Source organism: Phascolarctos cinereus, unplaced genomic scaffold (assembly GCF_003287225.1).
Source record: "Phascolarctos cinereus isolate Bilbo 61053 unplaced genomic scaffold, phaCin_HiC Scaffold_9;HRSCAF=440, whole genome shotgun sequence".
NCBI classification, from domain to species: domain Eukaryota; kingdom Metazoa; phylum Chordata; class Mammalia; order Diprotodontia; family Phascolarctidae; genus Phascolarctos; species Phascolarctos cinereus.
In genome coordinates this window covers 14485535-14509348 of record NW_027556402.1, presented here as the reverse complement: position 1 = coordinate 14509348, position 23814 = coordinate 14485535, and the positions used below count along the sequence as shown (strand labels likewise).

The 23814-nt window shown below is 42.5% G+C and overlaps 1 protein-coding gene across 1 annotated transcript; it reads right to left on the bottom strand.

The window, feature by feature from the left end:
* Positions 1-955: 955 nt before the first annotated feature.
* PLK4 (polo like kinase 4) lies at positions 956-21842 on the bottom strand. The gene is given in 17 exon segments (XM_020988557.2): positions 956-1695; positions 3593-3699; positions 4286-4426; positions 6222-6369; positions 6545-6636; positions 6724-6857; positions 8458-8607; positions 10372-10474; positions 11082-11186; positions 13406-13773; positions 15871-15965; positions 17614-18395; positions 18397-18632; positions 19568-19682; positions 19762-19857; positions 21493-21588; positions 21676-21842. Coding segments are annotated over 17 exon segments (2904 nt in total). The 5' UTR covers positions 21709-21842; the 3' UTR covers positions 956-1592.
* Positions 21843-23814: the final 1972 nt, after the last annotated feature.

Here is a 23814-nt window from a genome sequence, read left to right as displayed (position 1 = left end):
ACCAAACAGCAAACTGCAATTAGTAAAAATTACTATTAACTCTTGGTAGGATTCATTGTGCATCCTCAGATTAATCTCTGAGACGATTACCAGTCTATTGACCTATCAAAAACGGACCAGAAGTGCCTGGTTTCCCAACACTCCTACCAAGATGGAATTCTTTTGGAACTTTTTTTTGGAATGTTATTTTTGCGACTGTCATTTTCATTTCTCAGGTTGTCTAATTTGAGAATCTTTTCATGTGGTTGTATCATGTCCCCCAATTTTTTTTGGTCAGGTGCAGTGCTCTAGTTTCTGAAATATAAGTGAAATCCTATAATTGGAAAAGCCTCATCCAACGTCCAGGAATGTCTTCTAAGTCCCTGACCAATGTTCCTCCAGCCCATGTGAACCTCCCCAAGAAAACACTACCTGATGATGGCCCCATCCTTGTCCTAGAGAGTGGTGTGGGTGCCCAGAGGTGTAATCACAATGAAGACTCAAACGAATAAACTCAAGAAATTTACCTTCTAGTTGGTGGGTTAAGCCAACAGAGGAGACTAATGAGAACAGTCATCTCATAGTCATGAGAACAGTCCAATGGCTGCAGAAAACTTCAGAGAAAGTGGGGCTTGAACTGGACCCGAGGCAGGTCCCTTGAGGGCACCTCCGGAAAGGGAAAAGTGGTTTCAGAAGTGAGGCAGCTGCCAGGCAACCAGGAGTTAACACAGAATACTGTTCCTACTGAACATACAGAATTCAGAACTTTATGAATCCTTAAAGCAGAAAGCAACTGTCTGTTTAAACTCTGCTCTTCCTACTGAATTCCACAAACAATTGAGATGTTAATGAGTAGAAATTATTACACTAAGAAAGTGCAAAGAAAAGCATCCAAAACATCTTTTTCTATTTCCATGTTAACTGTAATCCAGAAAACCCTTTAGTTTAGAAAAGAAAATACATACACATATAAAACCATCATTAAAATAACTGCTTTATAGACATGGGTTAATAAAATATTATGTACAAAGTGCTTCATTTTAAATGCCTACAATAAAATTATAATAACTTACTGATTTTTTTGACATGTCAAATTAAATGAACCAGGGCTAGAACACTCTTAACACTGCATTTATTTGTTTTTCTTTCTTTCTTTTCTTTTTTTTTAAACAAAAACACTTTTGTAGGAATGTTTCATTAGAAACTTGGTGCTACAAAAATAAAGCTATAAACAAGTATACAATTTTACATTAGTTGTAACATATATACAAATTATGTACATGTTTAAAAATCTTAAAAAGCACATTTTCCATGATTCCCAACATGCCTGAGAAAACAAAGGCAGAAAAGCTGCACCCCCCCCCCACTCACTTTCACTTCACAACACACACATAAATACAGACACATAATGGTGGGCGCATCAAGGAATAAGAAATGGGCATGTTTCCTTCTGACTTCGCAGCCTCGTGCAAATACAAGCATTGCAGTCATATTAAAATCCTCTTCTGGAAAGGCCGTCTGGAGTGGCTGTACTGAGATGAACAAAATCACTTCCTTTCAAGCCAACAAAAAGTCATTTATTTAACATTTATCATCCAAAAGAGCTCTTTTAATCAGCGGGGACCAGGAGCTGGGTTAGCAAACATCAACAGGATGGAAGACAGACACTGTAATTTCTCCTTGATGTATTCTGGTAATTTTTCATTTTCCCCGTATCTAGGTGAGGCAAGAAAGGTGAGGAGAAGATGATGTCATTATCCCAGTCTGATTATTAGAATTACAGCATACACTGAAAGCTTTCCTCACAATTCTATTACAAAAAGTCACCACAGCAAACATTAATGATTAAAAAACATAAAGAACTAATTTTATACAGTAAACCTGAGTACAGTACAAACCAGTCATGTTTCCATTTTCTGTTTCCTTTTTCTACAGACCTGATATGTTTAAATGGTATTTCAAGGTTCTGTTCTTTCCTCAGCGTGGCTCTTTCTTTCACCAACACAGATCACAACCCTTCTTCAAACATAATCTGGAATTGTTGTGACCGAGCTGGTGGTGAGCCCCTGTAAATGTAGTGAGGCCGGTCCTCAGAAGACACACAGTCTTATCACTGAGGACATGTTGAAACCTCCCTTGGAACCTGAGGTCACCTCCAAACCAGGAGGAGGATTTTAGTGCCGTTTACTAAGCAAGGAGAAAAAAAATCTAAGAGAATTTTTGCTATTTCTGAAACAGACTGAAAATCTAGTTTCTTCTACAAACTTCTCTAATTACAAATTATTAAGTTGGAGACTCTTCTTTGAAAGAAAATTCATCCTATGTTCTACTAAAATGTTTTCACACTAAATCCACTTTGTTATAGTAGCAGGATTTTTGTATTTCAATAAAATCCACTCAAAGTTTCTCAGAAAGAGAAGCTAATGACACCAGGTGCGCATACTGAGTAAACTCCATCCCTGCACAGGCCATCCTGGAAACCCATCCTCCCTGTCCCTGGGCCACAGCTCTTTTACAAGTACAGCTCTACACAAACTCGATGGAGTATTACTGCGCTGACCTGTCCTCAGCGTAATGACCCACCAGGATTACAGGGGAAATCGGTCCCCCCCGACCTGAGAAGAGAGTTTCCTAAAAGGCTTGCGGTGCACAGCCAATGTGTTTGGACTGACTACACTTGTTTGTGATGGGTTTTGTTTTTCTCACATTTCCAGTTGGGGTGAGGGTTGGGAGCAGGGGCTGCAGAGTTGGGGATGGAGGGTAAGAAGGTGGATCTTGGCTGATCAAACAATTTAAAAAAGCCCCACAGGCTTTGGGCCAGGAGTGCGATCCTGGTACCAGGTAAACACAAGATGCTACACATCTGCTCGTCATCCAGAAAGGCTCTCAATTTCATAGCTTATGAGATCACCTCTCCCTAGGGATACCAATACCCCCTACTCAATGTAATGGACAATTAGCTACCATTCAGTACAAAGTCTACCAAATACTTTCTAGTAATGGTAACTTACAAAGCAGACATTTACACAGTTTTGCTTACACCAAAAAACAATTTTCTTCTAGTTAACAATAAGGTCTAAAACTTGAAAAAACAGACAGCTTGTTTTCTGCCATTATATTCTTCTCTAACACACTGGGGAGAACGCCAACATCAATATGGAAACTTGCAGGTAGTACTTTAATTCACAAAGTCCTTATTTTCTCTCTTGGAAAAGAGCACATTTATCTAAATCTTTATGCCTGACTATGGAATTACAATATTAGAAAGCAATCAGGTCAACTCCTGAATCAGAGTCACTATGTCTTGATTTTATTTTCTGCCTCTCAAGCATAAAATTTAAACCTGGTCTATCATTCCTGGAATACGGTCACGTGCCTAAGGCTACAGAAATAAATTGGCAGCAAAAAACCCAACCAGGAGAAGCAGAGTAGCCAAATAATTGCATTAATGTTTGAGAAAATATACATACGAAAAAAGACTACGTTATGCTGATGTAGAGTTTATTAATGAATGACAGGCTTCAAAATTAAAAGGACAATTTTATTCAGTGTAATGTGGATAGAAAACAGGATTATCGAGAAGCATCTAGAACGCAATACCTCAGTGACTCACCTGGTTGTCTGGCCATTTGGTGACGTGTAAGTGATGGAGGGCACTCCTGCCTGTACCACCAACTGGGATCCATCATTGAACTGAACCCAAACAGCTCCACTGGTTAACTGGGAACAAGTGTTCAGTATCATTCAGTACACGAGACCTTTAAGATGATACTTACATCTCTGATAGTGGTATTTAGCAGTACAATTGTACATGACTATAGCAGAAGCACCCAGCACCCAGGGGACAAAAAAGAGAAAACCCACAAAAGTATTCGTGTTGAGTGTTCTCGTCTCCTGAGGTTACTCCTTTAAAACTTCAAGATTAGGGTACTTGAAATTGTAAAAAGTCAAGGCCAAAGACTAATCTAGGATCCTTAGAATTCGAACAGACTGAAAAAGGAAGAGAAAAGACCTCTTACTCACCCTCTCCTCTTACATCTACGATATTCAAATGCTAGGTGAAACAGAAAGGATTTTGTTGCTGTAGTAGTGGGGGTTTAGTATATGTACTGAACTTCTTAATACGATTTCTAATTTTTAAAAAAAGTACCATTTCTCATAAAGAAAACGTCAGAAGGAGGAAAAGGGTATTTTTCAGTGAAGTATGTAATTATAATGTGAAGCCAAAAATTTATAATATTTATAAATTTATAATAATGAGAAAGAAATATTTTAAAAATCACTGTCCTGTTGGCTAACTGCTCACCTGTGTAGCCCAACCAACATTTTTCACAAAAACAGACTTCAGAAGCTGGGCTGATTTTGGAAGATAATCTTTTGGGCTGGTAGAAGACCCTTCTGCTTCAGGCACAGCTGCTGTTATCCCAGACTCTTCATATGAAACAATCTAGAAACAGGTAAAAGACTGCTATTACTACTTCTAGAATATTATGCTTTTATGTACAAACTTCAGCCATCACGGTGCATCTTTATCAACCTAAAGCCACTTCAGCACAATTTTCTAATGCTACTGGAAACTCAAAACACAGCCACATTTTCACTGCAGTATAAGTTCTTCAAAGTGGTGGTATGTTTTGACATGTCAGGTACATTATTTTGTTCCAGATTTAAGTATTTGCTAGAGGGGCAAATATCTGAATATTTTCAGTGTTCAATGAATCTATCAGAAGATCTACATTTACAGAACAGAAATGGACCTGATTTTTAAAAGCATAATTATTTGTATATATAAGGCCTTCAATGATAGCTTTAATGTTAATTTTTTTTTCATTTCACACCTAATTATTCAATAAATGTTTAAACAAAATAGTATCAGAGTTAAATTCTCTTATCTCTTATCTTCTCTTATCTTTTGTAAAAGATCATTGTCAGTTTTCCTGTGGTGTGCTGGTAAATGCTTAGCTCTCCAGGGGAAAACAATTGTGCGCACAACACTTTTAAGTCTAATCTGCATTGTTTACATTTCCTGTTGCTTCCTTAAGCATAAACAATCAAGAGTACACTAAAGGAAGCCCAGACTCCTGAGGGGTAAATGCTCACATTGGGAATTTCCCAATCCACTCTCCATGAGCCAGGATGAGCCCGGCCCGGCACAGCCGTGGCGGCCACCCACTGCGGACCAGGCACGCTGACCAGCAACACTCGAGAAGTCTGTCACGAAGGTAGTTATTTGTGACTCATGAGACCTTCGTCAGTATCAGGGTAGTTGGAGGAAAAAATTATATGTATGTAAATATAGATAGATAGATAGATAGAGGGCACAGGGTGAGCTGAAGATGAAGGGGTCACATCTGGAGAACAAAATTAAGGGATGAGAGAGGATGATACTTGGAGAAGAAGAAAGGGAGAGGTAGAATGGGATAAATTATCACACACAAAAAAAAAACAGAAAAGAAAAGGCTCTTACAGTGGAGGGGTAATGGGGGGAAGGTGAGAGGGAATGAGGGAATCTTATTCTCATAGGATTTGGCTTAAGGAGGGAATGACACACACATTCAATTGGGTCTGGAAATCTGTCTTACCCTATGGGAAAATAGGGGGAGAAGGGGACAAGAGAGCAGGGGGGGTGATAGAGAGGAGGGCAGATTGGGAAAGAGGGTAATCAGAAGCAAATACTTCTGAGGAGGGACAGGGTCAAAAGGAAGAATAGAATAGATGGGAGGGCAGGATAGGATTAAGGGAAACAGAGTTAGGTGTTTCACAACATGTCTACTATGGAAGTGTTTTGCATAACTGCACATGTACAACCTATATGGAGTTGCTTGCCTTTTCAGTGACGGTAGGTGGGAAGGAGGAAGAGAGAAAATTTGAAACCTAAAGTTTTAAAAACATATGTTTTAAAAAAATGTTTTCACATGCAACTGGGAAATAAGAAATACAGGAAATGGGGTACAGAAGGCTATCCTGCCCTACAGGAAAATAGAAGGGGAAGGGGATAAGAGAAGGGGGGAGAGATAGAAGAGAGGACAGACTAGGGGAAGGGATATTCAGCATGCATGCCATCTTGGGGTGGGGGAGGGGTGAGACGGGGTGAAAATTTGGAACTCAAAAACTTGTGGAAGTGAATGTTGAAAACTAAAAATAAATTTATATTAAAAAAATAAATAAAATGATAGAAAGGAAAAAAAAAGAAGTCTGTCACGCTTGTACTTCTATTGTACAGTTTAAGAAGACTGACTTACTGAAGGACTAATGGGAGGTGCCTGGTTTGAAGCCGCTGAGTTGCTCGCCATCCCCCGATTTAATGATGCCATATCTTTCACCAAAGAATTTGGATCCAAGCAAGATGGAGGGGCCACAGACTGGGGGAAACTAGGGTTGCCTGGCTTTCTGAAGAGAAAAAAAAAAGTTTTCCAAGTAAACATTTTTTTCCCCCAAAAAACTTTGCTCACCTGAAAAATTAAACTGTCAACTACTTTCCTGAGATACAAACACTTTTGCTAAATTAACTTAAAAGAACAACATTTTTTAACAAAGGAGGGCTCATTTGTAAAACTCCATATACCTTCCAATAATTATAGGAAAGAAGGGAACGCTTCCATTTTTTGTTTCTTCTACTGAAATAACTGATTCTAGTGCAAGGCAAACACGATGGCCCTGTTTAAAAACAAAGAACTTTTGTCACTACTTTGCCAATGCTAAGAATGGGGTTATAAAAGGGTAAATATACAAGCAAATTTGTACCTCATTAGCATGATCTACATATACTTTTATTTCTTCTTTCAAGTTATCAACTTCAGTTCCTTCTTTCAAAGTGTATGCTTTCCCAGATTTTTCAATCACATTAATTATGTCTTCTGTTTTGTGTATTTTTGCTCCTAAAAGAATAAACTTTTTAAAGCCACTTTTCAAAGAATTATAAGATTTTTTTCATTGAAAGACCATGTACAATTTTGCCCCCAGGAAAATACATCATTTACTTCCTGCTGGTCAGACTGTTAAAGCTCACTGCATCTTACTATCCATTTTTTTTTTCAACAGATATCTCCAGTCCTATTTGGATCCCCATGGTGCTGTGTGGGTGAACCTGCCAAGCGCCATGAACCTGTCAAGCACCAAGAACCATGCCAGCAGAGTACAAATTCTGCCAAGTCTTACCAAAGAGGAAGCTTTCAGCAAAGTATGTATGTCATCCAAAGAAACATTATCCTAGGGCAGTCTGGAGACAGAGACAGGGACTGAACCTGTGATTTCACTGTTACAGAGAACTCCCAGGTGAGCAAACTCCCTCTACCAACGCAGGCTGGCAACTTTTTACCAGTGGTATCAGACGCAAATAGAAACGGATTCCTGCAGGCGACATACTGACTTCGAAAACCATGAATTAACATTATACATACCGTGATGTATTTTAATTTATTTTGTTAAACATTTCTCAATTACATTTTCCTCTGGCTCCCGCCACACTCAGGTTCTGTGGGAGCTGTGCAGGTTTGATACCTCCCATGTAGAGAACACACAGAATTGAAGCAACTTGCCCAGCGCCATGTAGCCAGGAAGTATGGAGACAGTCATTACCAAAATGGATGCAGAGAGATCAAGATTTCAGGCCCAGCACCTCTCCCAAACTGCTGATTAGAGGGGCTGCTATCTGCATCACTGGAGAAAGTATCGACCACCCATAAAGCGGTCTTTCTTCTAAAGCACTTCAGTGTATGTACAGCTACCTGTTCCTACTCTGTATAAGATGGGTAACCTCAAACGATGGACGTGGTCTGTGAAAGATATCTGGTAAGATCCCCGCACAAATCTTTTTTGAGAGAAAAGGCCACGAGGAGACTTAAACTGAATGAAATGCACACATATAAATGAAGGGAAAATTCAAAATGTTTATGCTGAGCACATGATATTTTTTCAGGATCTGACACATTTCTATTTACAGCTATCCTTTCCACATGGATGGAGTCAGGGGCGTGGTGATCTGGAAAATCTGCATAACATTTTCTGGCCCTCCCTCTGTACCAGAGAAGAAGTCTGAATTTTTTCTTTTTCTTTCATGGAGTGTTTACAGTATCTTATTATAAAATGTGGGTTGATATTATATAGTACTGTACATACATGTTGCACGTTTCTGATTTTCTAAATTTTTTTTTTGTGTCACTCATGGCTTCTGCAAAACTCCCCCCAAATTCTCACTTAATTTCTCATGTCGACTCTCATAATGAAACCATGATGGGGAGATCATGATGTGGAAGAGATAACTGTGTTTTTACATCAAAAGCAAAAAATGGGACTTCATTTACCTCTCTCCTTTCAAGAGTCAATGAATCCTACCACACACGTGACTTGGCACATGTTTGGTACAAGCTGTATGTGCAACAAGTTGCATTATAATAGGGTTCTGCTATACTTCATAACATAATAAACAGGTATAGTCCCTGAAGGAAACAGTATCATTTCTTTTAAGTGAGCGCTTACCATCGTAAAACCAAACTTCAAAATCAGCACGAGGGGAATTCTCCATCAAAATGCATTTAGCGTATTTTGAAAAAAAAGTGATTTTGGGTGTTTTAGACCTCACAAGCTGTACAAATCTGGAAGCATACTGATACTTTCTCCAGTATTTTTCTGCAAGGACAGAGGGAGAAGAAAGGAATATCAACATTATGCATTGATTTTCGGAAGAAATGTCAATGAAATGAAAAACAGCATCTGCAAAAAGCCTTGCAATTTCACAATCATTCCTGCTATTCTTTAAATATCCAAGTTCAGAGGTTAGTATATGCACCACAGAAACACAATTTTTCTGTTAAACAAAATATTCCTAAGTCCACTAATAGGAAACAAGGTGAAATATTGCATTGCACAATACAATTCCAGAGCAGCTATTGAACTGGCAGTCTTTTAAGTGTCAAAGGTAATGTGGAATCTGTATTATAAAATTCTACTATTTTTAAAGAATACATCCTTAAATCAATTTTTATACAGCAAATAAAGAGGCTTTGGACCAACGATCATTTTAACCCTTCATTGTTCATGATCCCCAGCCACGCGTCTCCTTGAAGCCCTCCAATGACCAGCACACATCAAGGGACAGCTCTAACTCTTAGGACATCCCTTCTCTGGGTTGACACGTCTCCCTCTAACTTCTACCCCAAAAGCAGCCTCAGTTCTGCTCTCTGGGGCTAAGGAAAACCGACCTAATTCCTCACCACCAGATAGCAAATTCATGCCTCCAAGTCTCTTGTTTTTTAGGCTAAACATTCCCTAGTGCCTCCAACTCATCTTCATGTGGCAGTTTCCAGCCTTTTCAATAAATCTACTTCTCAGTTTTGAGAAGTTAACCTTTTCTGATAAAATCTGACTCTTGAACACCGAAAAGACACATTACTCAAACACTGAAACTGGGAGCCTACTATTTGGTTAAGTGATCCTCATGTAGCAGAAAAATACTGAAAATCAGCAACATGGTATGAAGCAAATGTCTTCAAATCACTTGACTTGACCTAGCTATGATAAAAATTAGCCAAAGACACACAACATGACAACATGTATGTGTGTATTTAATCACTGTAAATGTAAACCTCATTTAAAAAATATATGTATATATATATATATATATATATGCACACATTTTAAAAATAAATTTTGCGGATGATTTCTTTTACAGCGGTCATTTTCATATGTACTACTCTCCAGCAACGAACCCAACTTTATCACAAAGAAAAAGTTAAGCATAATCAGGCATTACCATGATCCTGGTTGACGGTGTAGTATTTGTAATATTCTTTCCCTTTACCAAGAGAAGGGGAGCGAGTTTCATTATCTGTTCTCCAGAACCAAGACTAATCATTACAACTATTAAGAATTTAGCCAAGTTCGATCTTTCTCATGGAATGTTGCGGCATTCCCTCTAGAATCAATTTTTAATTAGTGAAAAAAAAATCCAGATTACAAAGACCATCACCAATAGAAGTGAGACAGACACATTATGTATCCCAGCCATGTAGCAGAGAAAAAGTTTTCCTTACACACACACACACACACACACACACACACACACACACGTACGCACGCAACATTACGTAGCAGAAAGATTCCTGAACCTGGCAGTCATGAGAAACCTGAGTTCAAATCCTACTGGGCACAATAGTGAGACCCTGAACCTCTCTGAGCCTGCTTCCTCACCTGTAAAATGGGGATAACACCACTCACAACTTATCTGACAGAACTACTAGGATGATCTCATGAGATAATTTAAGTAACAGTACTTCACAAACCTTACAGAGCTGCATAAATGCGAGCCACTATTATAATTCTTGTTTCTTTTACTAAACTTTGTAACCTGCTATATCTATTCAGCAAAAGTATTTCAGAAAGAAAACGACGTACCTGGTAAAGAATCAAAGCTATACCGCGTCATGTCTTTGGGAGGAGGGAGTGCTCTGTCATCAAGAGGGAAACCTTTTCCATCATGCGGATAATAAACTGTGATCTGTGAAAACAAACACCAGAATTTCACACCGTGAATCAGGAGACGATTTATGTTCTAACTAAAGGCTATCAAACTGACACCACCTGTGTCCTGGTTTCTGCTCTGACAATATTACATGTCATAGCAGAAGTATCCTTTCTATAATTAAGTGCTCTTATTGATAAACTGATGCAATAAACTCTACAAAAATAAACAAGTCAGTTAGTCTACATAACCAGCCATCTCTGAACATAGGCACAACAGCTTAAGAGGGACTGCAACAGACAGTGCATGCAGCCTCACTCTCAAAAGCAGTTTAGCATTCGTTAAGTTAATAAGGGTGGGTGATCTATCTCTAAGTCAGATCCATCACAATCCACTGCTTTTGTTCAGAGTGTATTTGCCGTTTAATTTTAACTTCAACATACATTAAGACAAACTCAGATTTTACTCAATTAGATTGCACAAGGATTTAAACAAATTCTAGAATAAATGTATTTCCAGAAGCCTCGGTGAGGAAGAAGTGTTTTTTTTTTAAAACACCACTGGCAGCTTTCCACCGAAAGGCTCTCCCCTGCCCCCCTCCAAACTGATTAAACAGCTAAGTGATAAAGACAGTGGACGGTACCGAATTTCCATCGCCGGAAACTTGAAGAACTTCTTTCACATACTCTTGGGAGGCCACCTCCTTTAGCAGCTCCACACACACTTCTTCTGTATCAAGGATACTCACCTAAAAACAAGAAACAAAAGCATTTCTTTGTGGCTTACTGGGAGTGCTGTATATACTTTATATAAAGTTACATAAAAGAGAAATTCAACCTCAGCTTTATCTTACCATGGGAGGTGACAATATTAACGGCAAACTCATCTCTATGTGTGGCTGCTTCCTTGTTCCCTATGTTAGCCTGTGTGCGCTGAGGGACCAACCCTTTAAAAGAGGCAGCAGGATTGAGCAGCTGCACCCAGCTGTGAGAGGGCCCATGAGAAAGGTGGCAGAAGGGGAGGTGGGGGAAAGAGAACAAAAAAAGAATAGCAAACCCAACAAAGCAACCGGAAACAGACAGCAGAAGGGAGGATGTAACAGAGAAAACAAAGGGATCCTGATCGACAGATACTATTAATTAGAAGAAAAAAAGTTCAGAATGTTAGTAGCCAAAATACCAGAATGAAGTTTTAGTTCATCTAAGATGAATTTTTATGCTTTTTTAAAAAAAGCTTTGAACAGAAAAGTTTCCCTTTAAAAATTAACTTTTCAGTTTATTTTTCTGAGGGGAATCAAGTAATATATAATATGCAAGTTCCCCAAAAGATAAGTGGTCCAAATATACAAACAGTTTTCAAAAGAAGGAATGAAAATTATTAACCATCCAAGGGGGAAAAGAAGCAACATCATTAAAAAAAAAGTGCAAAATAAAACAACTCTTGAAGTTCCACACTGCACCAAGCAAACTGGCAATGATAAAAGACCGGATGGTCCACACTGAAGCAACCACGAGAGCCTGGCAGGTCAACATACTGTTGATGGCGTTACACACTGATCCAGCTCTTCCGGAAGTCAGTCGGTGATAAGTACAGAAAAGCGGCTAAGCTGTCCATAACCTTTGACGCAGACATAGCGCTATTTGGTATATGCTAAGGAAACCAAAGGCAGAGGAAAAGCTTCCTTTTCTAACAAAATATTCATAGCAACACTTCTTGAGCTAGGAAATGAAGTGGATGCCCATGGACTGGGGACTGGTTAAGCCAACCGTGACTTAAGGAAAGATGAACATCGTGGAATATCATTCAACTGCTACTTAAGAAAAAGACAAGCATGAAAAATTTAGAGCAATTGGGAAAGATCTAGAAATAAACTGATGCAGAACAAAGCAAGCAGGATCCACACACACAATGACCACTGCAAAAAGATAACAGCGTTCCCACGAACCTAACGACCAGCTCCGACTCCAAAGAACCGAGGCTGAACCACCTCCCTTTACGGGAAGGTGGAGAGAAGCACAGACCTATGACTGCAACAGCCCTGAGAAGTCATTCACCTGATGCAACCCCTGGGGGAGGGTCTGCGGTTTTTCAGATGAGTAAACTGAGGGTCAAGGAGGGCGATTTGCCCAAGGTCACCTAAGGCATAAATGGCACAGCTAGTAGAGAGATTCAGGTCCTCTGATTCCAGATCTAATGCTTTCCATCGCATGCCACTGGAACACTGTGACCATCCAGACGGCCTACAGGTACGGGATGCCACAGACACGCTCACTGGACATGGTCTACGGTTTGTTAGACGGCATGGTTCTAGGAGGCAGTGAACTGGGAAACAACAGTGATATTTAACAAAAGGATCAATTTTATAACTAATGTGAAAATGTTTAAAAATAATGTACATGTAGAGCCTATATCAGATTGGGGAGGGAGGTGAAGAAAATTTAGAACTCAAAATCTTATGGAAATGAATGCTGAAAACTAAAAACAAATTAATTAATTTTAAAAAAGCATCAATTTTTTAACTCAAAAGTTTGATATTATCATAAGATGAAATGGCTCTTTTGATTTCAAAAATAAACTAACACCCAGCACATTATCTCTGGTATTTCAGAAGCTGCTCAGCATAATCACAGTCAGCTCTGGCAGTGACTGGTGCTTCACACATGCTTGGGGATCTGCCTTTGAAAATCTGACATTTCCTATCGCCAGCTGACAACCCAAGCCTACACGACCCGAGGAGCGGAACCACTGTCTCCTTAAGTGTCTCCTTCACCACCACCATCTTTATTCGGTGGAGAAGGAGCAGCAGTGACCGTACAAGACCCGGGGTAAGAGAAAGGGAGAGCTGTCACAGACAAAGGTCGTCAGGATGTAAGAGGGTGTCACCAACAACGTGCTCAAGGAGACACTGTCAGTCCTTGATCCTGCTCTCCCATTTAATGAATGCATACTTGAAACAGGCAGACGTACCACCGCTTTTTTTGTTTTCTGCCTGATGGGCTTCAGCCTCCGGGCATTCAGAGGGGAGGCCACGCTTCGCAATGTACGCCTCTGGTGGCCCAGCTGGGGTTCCATGCTCCTGGACTTGCTTGGCTCAGAAACGGGATGGGAGCCAAACACAGGTGTGGGCTGAATGACTTCAGGCTCGCGGTGACATGCAGGCACGTATTTCACGGCATGTGGCTGTCTGACACAAAATGCGTTGTTGGAAGCATCTCTATCTCTGTTAGCCATCCTGTCAGTCCATGCATTTCTCCTGGTGTCCTGCAGATCTGGATGACCCTGGACATTTCTGCTCGAATTGGTGCTGATGTGAGCAGGGGGCTCTCTTAACTGGGCTTAACAAAACCACACACAATATAAGAGTTAATGCAAAACTTTTAAGTTTATGGAAAAAAGCTGTACGGTATATGCACTGTCGGGGCTTAAAAATGCTGCTGCCATCAATGGAATTTTAAAAATAATTCTTATACCAGGACTCAATAGTTTTCAAATAATAGATCTTGGAGTATTTCTTAAAATGAATGATCAGAACCATCTCCCTCATGGCACACGAGGGTCAACCTTTCAAAGTTTGTTTAAACCCTTCACTGTATTTTTTAAAATATACAGACTGGGATTTTTCTCTTCCCTTTCCTTTTAATGACAGATTACATTAAACAATGTATTTGTTAACTAGAGCAGCTGTACTACTACTAAGCAAAATGAATATTTTATTCTTCCCTTTCAAATGAAGACGTTGACTGAAAATTGTATTTTAAGAGGCTAAGACAGATGATAGCTACGTAAATAATTATGTAAACCTGCATTCCCTTCCCCAACAGCTGCACATGGACAAATTCATTCCCTTTTGGGATACCAAAAAAAAAATTTAATACGAAAGGATTCAAAATGTGTGTTACTTAAACCACTGCTTAAATTACACGCTCATTACGTGCTACTTGCGTCTAGTAGGTAATATAATACTCAGCAAGATCTCCTCCTCTCCTTCTGCTTCTTTTTTAATAGCATGGCCCTTTTGATTTCTTCCCATCCCCTCCTGGGTATCTGCCCTGTTTTCCAGTAAAAAATGCTCAGCATCCCAACCACCTTTCAATCATGAAAACAAAAGCTGAATGGCAGATGCTTAAATATATGCTTAGGTTACAGGAGAATCCATGGCTAATTAGCACGGTTGTACCATCTGGGTGATTAAGATGGCCAGATCTGCTTCTACTGGAAAAATAGAAGTTCGTTGGGTACCGCAGAAGGAGGCTCAATCGCCTTCCATATGTGAGGTAGAAAAAGGGATCCTTCTTACCATTCTCCTCTATCCCCATTCTCACCATTTATACACAGGTAGATTCCGGCCCCAGCCCTGCCTTGCCTACGTGCCTTGTTATCTTGTTATCGGCTTATATTAGGGACCTACAGTTGCCTTTTGCACACAACATCTTGGCTGTAAGCGAGCTCTGAGCAATACTGACTGTCAGTCACTTCCATTTACATGGCCATCCTGTCTTTAAACTCCCTTTCTATTAGTTCATTAGACTGAAAAATAGAACATGAGAGTTGAAAGAGACCTTAGGGGGCAGCTAGGCGGCACACTTGACACTTACTAGCTGTGTGACCCTGGGCAAGTCACTTAACCCCAACTGCCTAAAACAAAACAAACAAACAAAAAAACAAACGAAAGAGACCTTAGAAATCTAGTCCGTAAGAGGAAGCCAAGGCTTAGTGAGGCCAAGTGACTTGTCCTAGGTGGCAAGCTGCTCAGCAGCACAGCAGGGATGCTAATAGTTTTTGAGGGTCCCTTTCTATACCCCCAAGCACAGGGCGAGGCAGCAAGACAATATTTTACATGAAGTTCTGGGGGCTTTAATGAATTCCAAGTTCAACGTAAGTCACCAGTAGGTCACAGCGGCCAAAAAGCTCATGTAATCTTAGGCAGCATCAAGAGAAGCAGAGTGTTCAAAGACGGTCCTGCGGAGATGATACGGCCAGATCTTGGGAAGAACGAGCATCAGAAAGGTGACGGGGTTAAAGCCGATGCCCTACCTGAACTGGCTAAAGGAAATTGAGAGTTTTCATGTAAAGAGGAAAAAAACTTATGGAAAATGAGTATTTGAAGCACTGTCAGGTGGGAGAGAGCAAATACTAGGTAAATTTGTTTAACCCCTGAGGGCTGAACTAGACTCCATGGGAGCAAGGTGCAGAGAGGCTGTTTCAGCTCCACGTACGGAAAAGTCTCCTAATAATTAAAGCTGCTCCAAAGCGGCACAGGAGGCCATGAATCATCTTCAAGGGAGACAATAAAGCAAAGGCTGGATGGCAGCCTGTCAGGGATGCTAGAGAGAGGCTTCCTGTCAGGTCCGGGTTGGATTAGATGAGCTCTGGTCAGAGCCTATGATTATAAGTCATCATGCTGCCAATGAAAATGTTCCACAAATACTTACCATTTGCTTGCAAGTTTCCAAACCACTGCTGAACTGTTTCAGAGTGAGATGTCTGGTCTGAAAATGGAAAAGCAGATTTTCCTGGATGGGGAGGACTAGAATAGAATAAAACATAATGGTCTCATAATTCAGCAAAAATTAAATTAAGAAATTTTCACTTGAAAGAAGAAAATTTGCATAAGAAAAATCATTCTTCTTCATTTCAACAAGCATTTATTATTATTTATTATATGTACAGTGTCAGGCACTGGGGAGGCAAATAAAGAACAAATAGTAACAGAACCCACCTCCAGTGAGTTTACAGTCTGCTGGGGGGAACAACAGGAAAGACCTCCAGTTTAAATTACATTGGTTTTTCAATAAAGAAAAGGACACAAAAAATAAGGCTAAAAACATTTTGCATGTCAAAAAAAAAAGCCTAATTAAGAATGTGGAACATTCTTAGTAAATACTAAGTAATGTGAGGGAGGAGAAAGCGCTAGGAACTGGGCCAGAAAGGCCTTGGGTAGGAGGTCCCACTTGAACTCTAACACCAGGTTATCATGGTGTCTTCTCTGTTTATCAATGTGACACCTAAGGTGAATGGATGGAGAATAAAGGAGCTCATCACCCTAAGGAATGGAAGGGATCGCGCCTAGGCCTCTCTCGATAAGCTCCTCAGCCCCCAACAGCATGGATGCTCCACTGGCATCTCACACTCCTCACTTCCAAACTGGAACTCATTATAGCTTCCCATAAAGCCCTCACTTCTTCCTATTTCCTGATTTCTGTCAAATTCACCGCCCTCCTTCCAGTCCCTCAGGTTCTTTCCCCCACATAACTGCCATGTCCTATCAGTTCCAACCCCATAAAATCTCTTGTGTCTGTCCCTTTTTCTTCAATGACAGAGAGACTAGATTTGCTGAAACCCTTACCATACAAAGCTCTTTCTAATTCTTCTCCATAACTCCAGGCTCTCCTTTCATGCTACCAACATGATATTCCTAAAGCACAGATCTCAACATGAGATTGAAGTGTCCATAGGTCCTTTCTCTCTCTAGGACAAATACAATCTCCTCTGACATTTAAAGCTCTTCACAGCCTGCTCAGATAATAGCCTCCCTCATGAACTCTACCTTCCAGGCAAAATGGTCCCCCTACATGACATTCCACCTTTTACTTCCATGCCTTCATATGGGTATTCCCCTCATACCTGAAATACTCTCTCATCATTTTTGCCTCATGTCAAGCCAACAATCGTATTAAGAGCCTACTGTGTGTCAGGTACCACGCTACAAAAACAGTACCTGTCCTCAAGAAGCTCACTTTTTAATTGGGGGAGACAACATGCAAATCAACTATACACAAACAGGATGTATACAGGACAAACTGGAGATAATCTCAGAGGAAAGACACCAAGGACGACCAGGAAAGGCTGTCTGCAAACGGCTTCTGATAATCTGGTGGATCCATTCAAGGTCTGGCTCAATCAAGGGCCTCCTGTTACACAAGGCCTTTCAAGACCAATTCTTAGTGCTCGCCACCCCTCAAATTATGTGGTATTGATCTCATATGTATTTTACCTTTAATTATCAGTCTATATGTTGCACCCTCCAGCAGAATAGAAGCTCCTGGAGGGAAGAGGCAGCTATGACTTTTGTCTTTGTACCTTTGGTGTCTGGAACATAAACAGGCTTAATAAATGCTTGTTGAATAGGAATTATTGTGTGATAACTATAAGAGGGTTGGAAGAACTCATCTTACTGTGCTTGGTCTTTATCAGGTCTTTCAAAAGGGCCAGGAAGATCTGAAGTATTTTCTTGAAATATGTGAAGAACACTGGCATCGTTGTCAGCAGGTGAAAACCTCTCCTCATTTTCAGGCCCTCCCCTTCTGTTGGCCTTTGAGAGGATATCTGCTGAGTGACAGCGCTCCACAGCCGGTGGTTTGGCTTGAGAATGACCACCACCCGATCGATCAGAGGAGTGGGCTCTGCGTAGGTATCGAGAGTGTGGCCTTTCTTCAACATCCTGCAGCAGTCTTCCCCGGCCACTATGACTGGTCTCTAGTCCTTGAACTCCCCACTGATTATAAAAACTGCTTCCATCACCAGATGAAAAATTACTCACATTCTTATTCTTTGGAAATACAGTCATTTTATTTGGAAGCGGCTGCCCAAACAATAGTCTTTTCTTGTCTGGTAAACAACCACTTATACTGGTACTGGAAGAACCGGTAAGTGCTGTAGAAATTGTGGCATGTCCACTATCTATTGAATCTTCTACAGTTCCTGAATCTTTAATTCTCACTGAAGAACTTCTACACATAAAAGGATGATCCAACACTGAAGACAGACTTAAACGTTCTGCAGGATTTCTACGAAGCAGCTGATGAATAAGGTCCTTGGCCTCTTGTGACAAAAAGGTGGGCATCTCATAATCTGCCAACACCACTTTATTTAATGTGTTTTTGACTGTGTCAGTGTCAAAAGGGGGTCTACCAATAAGTAATGTATAAAACATACACCCTAGGGACCAAACATCAGAACTCAAGTCCATGTGCACTTCTCGTGGCAACTTCTGGTGAAATGTAATTAGGAGTTCCACATAATGTATAGTGTTTTTCATTTGGCATTTTCAATTGAGTTGCTAGACCAAAATCAGCAATCTTGATATTCATATTACGCGTGAGTAAGAGGTTGGAAAGTGTGAGGTCCCGATGTAATATACCATGAGAATGAAGATACAACATTCCTGTGATGATCTGGTGCATGAACTGTCGAGCTATTTGGAGGCAAAAAAAAAAAATCAGTGCCAGAAAAATCCCTATTTACACAACAGGATGGCAAAGTAGCACTAGCTATTCTACTACGCTGGCTTATAGCTTTGCCACTGCTAACAATATCATACAAATACATTATAAATACTACTTCTTTGTCCCAGATGGCAACAAGAAATGAGAGGCAGTTATGAGATCAAGAAATCAGTTATTCTCTTTTACAGGGATGCCTTCTCTTGATAGGAGCCATAAAACTGGCGTAAAACTTCCTATTTGTTAGTCATGTGACCTTAAACCAGTCACTTATCTAGTGTGAGACTGTTTTTCCATTTATAAAATGAAAGTAACATCTACCCTACTTTAGTGGGTCATTGTGAGGTTCAAATGACACAGGAATATTCTATTAGCTTTAAAGCACAGCATGCAGGGAAAAAAAAAGGTGTAATGAGGGTTACTTTTACATGAGATAATCAGGGGCATTTTCTACATTTTCCTACCCCTACCTGGATGACAAGTCACAGTGAGGCAGTACGTTAAGCACCAAGACAGACACACACTGGCAAACCAGCAAACACACCACTCCATTCTACTTAACTTTTTTTTTTTATAAAAGTATAGTCTAATTAAGGCATTAAGGCCCTCTAAAAAGTCCTTTTACTGACCTAGACTAGAAACTGAAATTGTTTTATTATCATGACTTTTGCAAAAATAACAACTCAAGACCAGTTAAAATATACATCAGTCTTTAAGAAAAGGGTGCCTTACCACTTCCCATCTTTCTACAATTAAACTTTCTCAGGGAATATACTCTGAAAAAGGATTTGTTGGGAAATAACTACTGCTTCAAAACAAAACATATAGTTAATATTAAGTTTGTCTTAATAACAACAATACCAAAAATTAAAGTGTTACATTATGTTCAACTTTATGAAAACCATACCTTCACTTTCAGAGAAAGGTTTCATTCTATTCTTCAGGTACCTGTTCATTTCTCCATTATGACATATTTCTAATATCAGATACACGTAATTGCTATCTTCAAAATAGTTATAAAGCTGAAATACAGAAAAAAGAAAGATAAGCTAATACACAATTTCTGGGAGAAATACCAGCCTCATTCTGGCATCTTCTCACCTCCAGGATAGAAGGATGTTTCAGTTGGCAGTGTATCTTCACTTCATTCTGGACCCTCTGGACCATCCCAGCTTTGTGCATGGCCTTTTTATCAATCTAAAAAATTTTTTAACAGATGACAATTTTAAATGTAAATTTTGCACTGTCAAACAGAGTAAAAATAACTACTTTTAGAATGAAATATCCTCTTAGCTAGGTGGCAGGGTAGCGGACAGAACGCTGGGAGTGGAGTCAGGAAGATTCATCTTCCTGAGTTCAAATCTGACCTCAGACACTTACTAGCTGTGTGACCCTGAGCAAATCACAATCTTGTTTGTCTCAGTTTCCTCATCTGCAAAATGAGCTGTAGAAGGAAATGGCAAACCACTGCAATATCTTTTATCAAGAAAACTCCAAATGGGATCACAAAGAGTCGGACGTGGCTGAAAACAACTCAACAACGAGAACAGTATATCAAATACAAATCAATGAGAGATTAAGTCTGTTTTAAATCTAGCCATCAGGTTTAAAAAAAAAGAAATAACATTTTAGCTTAAAATAATAACTTGGGTTTTTAAAACAGGCTTTTCATTACTTCAGATTTTTGTCTGTGCCCTGGCACTACCTGTTTATGATCTTACTTTAACCAGCTGTCCTTTCTCATCCCTGACCCACAAAAACTCTCCTTCTTACATAATAAGTATGAACCCTACTAGAGGTGAAAAAAGAAAACATAAAAGAAAATCCTTCCTCCCTCACTTCCAATTAGAAACAAGATGACTCTAGATTTGATGCACATTTCTTGTTCTCTAATGAGGAAAGAGAGTGTTATTTTAGACTAATTTCTGGTAGAAGGGTATAGCAGAAAGAGAATCAGATCTGGAATCAGTGAGCAGAGTTCCAATCCCAGCTCTTTAGCTTTCTACCTACCTGCCTCCCCACAGAGAGGCAAGTCACTCAATTTCTCTGGGCCTCAGTATTCTCAAGTTTATCATGCAGGAGCCGGACTAGGTAATCTGTCAGGTTTCTTCATGCAAAGTCCTATACTACTTTACGCTATCAGGTCCAACACGGCACTATAAACAAGTGGGCATTTAAAAACATTACTCCTACAAATGACATATTTAAAAAATGTCAATGAAACTTTGAAAAAATACCAAAAAGAACAGAAGATAGTTTAGAAGAGGCCACAGATAAGCAGGGAAGAATTGGCAGCACCATGTTACATCTAAAATAACAAAATAACACGTATAACTAACAGATCCACAGTTTCACACACAATCCTCTTTTTTGCGTTCTCTGGCGATGGAAACATTTATAACTGTCAGTAAACAACAGCTACACGGAGAAATTAGATCCTTAAAACGGAGAACAGATTAGCCCCGTCGCAACGGCGGCCTCTACACGCACGCAGAATGAAAGACTTCTGCGGAAACCAAGTTAATGCATCTCTTTCCTCTCCCTGACTCCACGGATCCCACTGTCCACGGCGTTTTCTTGGCAGAGCTAGTGAGGGGTCTGCCATTTCCTCTCCGCGGATCAGGTGAAGCGGGGCCCTTCAGCGTCCGAGGCTGGAGGTGCGCTCTACCCACTGCGCCCCCCGGCTGCCTCCCCCCCCCACCCCCGCACACCTATCTCCACACGAACCACCACGACCCAGGCGCTCTTGGAGGCCCGACTCACCGGGCGCCCCCCGCTCTGCCCGCCAGGCCAGGAGCCCTTCGGGAAAGGTCAGTGCGTGCCCGCACTCACCATTTTGATCGCAACTTCCAGACCCGTGTGAATGGACTCCGCTCTGTAGACGCCAGCAAAAGAACCCTTCCCAAGGAGGCTTCCAACTCTGAAATCCTTAGAAATTAAAGCAACGGTTAGAAGGGGGCTGCCTCCCAAAGGCGAGGAAGAGGCGCGGACGGTGCAGGGGCGCGGGGCGCTCACCTCGATGGCCGAGCCGTCCCGGGGGCTGGGCATGGTGCCGCGGGGCTCGGGGCTCCTGCGACTGCACACCAAGCGCCCTTCCCCCCGGAGGAGGCCCAAGGGCCCGGGCCGCGGCTCCCGCCGCAGCTGCCGCCCAGGAAACCGCCGTCCCCGGGGACGGGGACGGGGGCGGGGGCCCCGCGGTGCCGGCTCATCGCAGGGCGCCAGCTGCGGCGGGAGCGGGGAGACTCTGACCCCGCGCCTCCCCCCCCCAAGTGATCTGGCCCACACTCCTCCCCCCCTCCTCTCCCGAAATGGTCTAGTCCAAATTCCTCTCTTCCCCCCCAACCCGCCTCCTTGGAGGTGGTCTGGTCCACACTCCTCCCCCTGCCCCCCGCCCCCTCGGAAGTGGTCTGGCCCCCGCCGTCCCCCGCCTCCTCGGAAGTGGTCTCGCCTGAAGCCGCCCCTCCCCCCCCGCCTCACTTAAGTGGCCTCTCCCGCGGGCCCGCCCAGGCCCCGGACCCTGCCCGCCCGGCCCAGAGCTCTCGCCGCGGCCTTTCGCACCGTCCCCGTCCTCTGCTCCCACCTCTATCTTCTCCCCGATGTAAGCCGCCATGTTTCTGGGCTGTCACCCCCGTCAGCCGGGCTCGCTCCTTCCCGCAGTCCGTCGGAAGCGGCGCTCCAGGCAGCCGGCCGCCTTCGGCGCCCATCAGGCTCGGCTCTCTAGGCCGCCGCTCCGCGCGGCGGCGGTGGCGGCGGTGGCAGCAGCGGCACGGCCACCTCCGAGGTCCCGCCAGGAGCTGGGCGGCACAGCCACAGAACCATTTTGAAAAATTCCGCCCGTTGCCGTCAAAGCGAGGCTGGGCGCGTACGCGCTGACGTAAGCGCGCGGGGCGCGGCCCCGGCGGGAGGCCCGGAGCGCGCATGCGTGCGGCCTCTCGCGTCCGGCTTGCTCTCGGCCTCGGCGGCGTCTGCTCGGCGGGCGAGTGAGCGGGCTGCCCGTGGCCCGTCCAGCCCGGCCCCAGCTGGGGCTCCCCGATTGTCACTCTGAGCGCCTGGCGCACGTAGGCGCCTAAAGGCGGGGCTTCCTAAGGGCTTACTGAGTATTCCTTGGTCCCCTCGTTTTGACAGAGGAGGAAACTGAGGCCCAGAGACGTGCAGGGGCTTGTCTGAGGTCACGCAGGTCAGGGGAACTCAAGAGCCAGGGCAGCGCCCTGCGGCCTCAGCGCAGCAGAACGGCTGGGCGGTTTGCCTTGTTGCCCCTCCTGTGTGTCGAGGTTTCCCCCTCAGTCATTCAGGCAGCATTTATTAAGCGCCTGCGGTGTGCGTCCTCCCTTCTACAAGAGGAGCGTGACGTCGTGGCGTCAGCGAGGCAGGGCTGTGCAAGGGCTCCAGCCTCACTTTGTCCCCCGGAGCCGTCCGGGTCCAGCGGCCGGGCTGGATCGGGACGAACGGAGACGGCCGAAGAGGGGCGGCCCCTGGCCTCGAGGAGCTTGCCCGGAGGCCCGCCCAGTGCCGCGCCGCACGTGCCGGTTCTGCCTTGGGCCATCCCTAGAGCCCCGGGAGGACGTGAGCTTGTGAAGGCCTGGCCCTGAGGAGGAAGCCGAGAAGCGCTTGGGGATCCATGCATAACATGTGGGGAACCTTAGCTAATAAGTTTGAGAGGAGCCCGGGGGCTTGAGGATTAAGCGACTTGGGGTCTCTGGCTCGTACGTGTTTCAGAGGACAACTTGAACTTGCTTCCTTCGGGCACCAAGACTCCCTCAGAAGGGTGTCTTTTCTCTTTTTAATTTTTAATTTATTTTTATTTATCAACAATCACTTCCACAAGCTTTTGAATTTTGAAAAATTCCTCCCGTTGCCGTCAAAGCGAGGCTGGGCATTAGTGATGTTGTAAATAAGAATTAGAACCAATAGAAGGAACCACCAGAAAGAGGAAACAAAACACCACGAAAGAAAAACAAAGAGCAAGTAGGCTGCTTCGATCTGCATTCAGACTCCATCGTTCTCTCTCTGGATGTGGAGAGCGTTTTCCATCATAAGACTTGTGGAGATGTCTTAGATCCTTGCATTGCTGAGAAGGGTTAGGTCTGTCAATATTAGTCATCACACAACGTGGCTATTATTGTATACAACGTTCTCCTGGCTCTGCTCACTTCA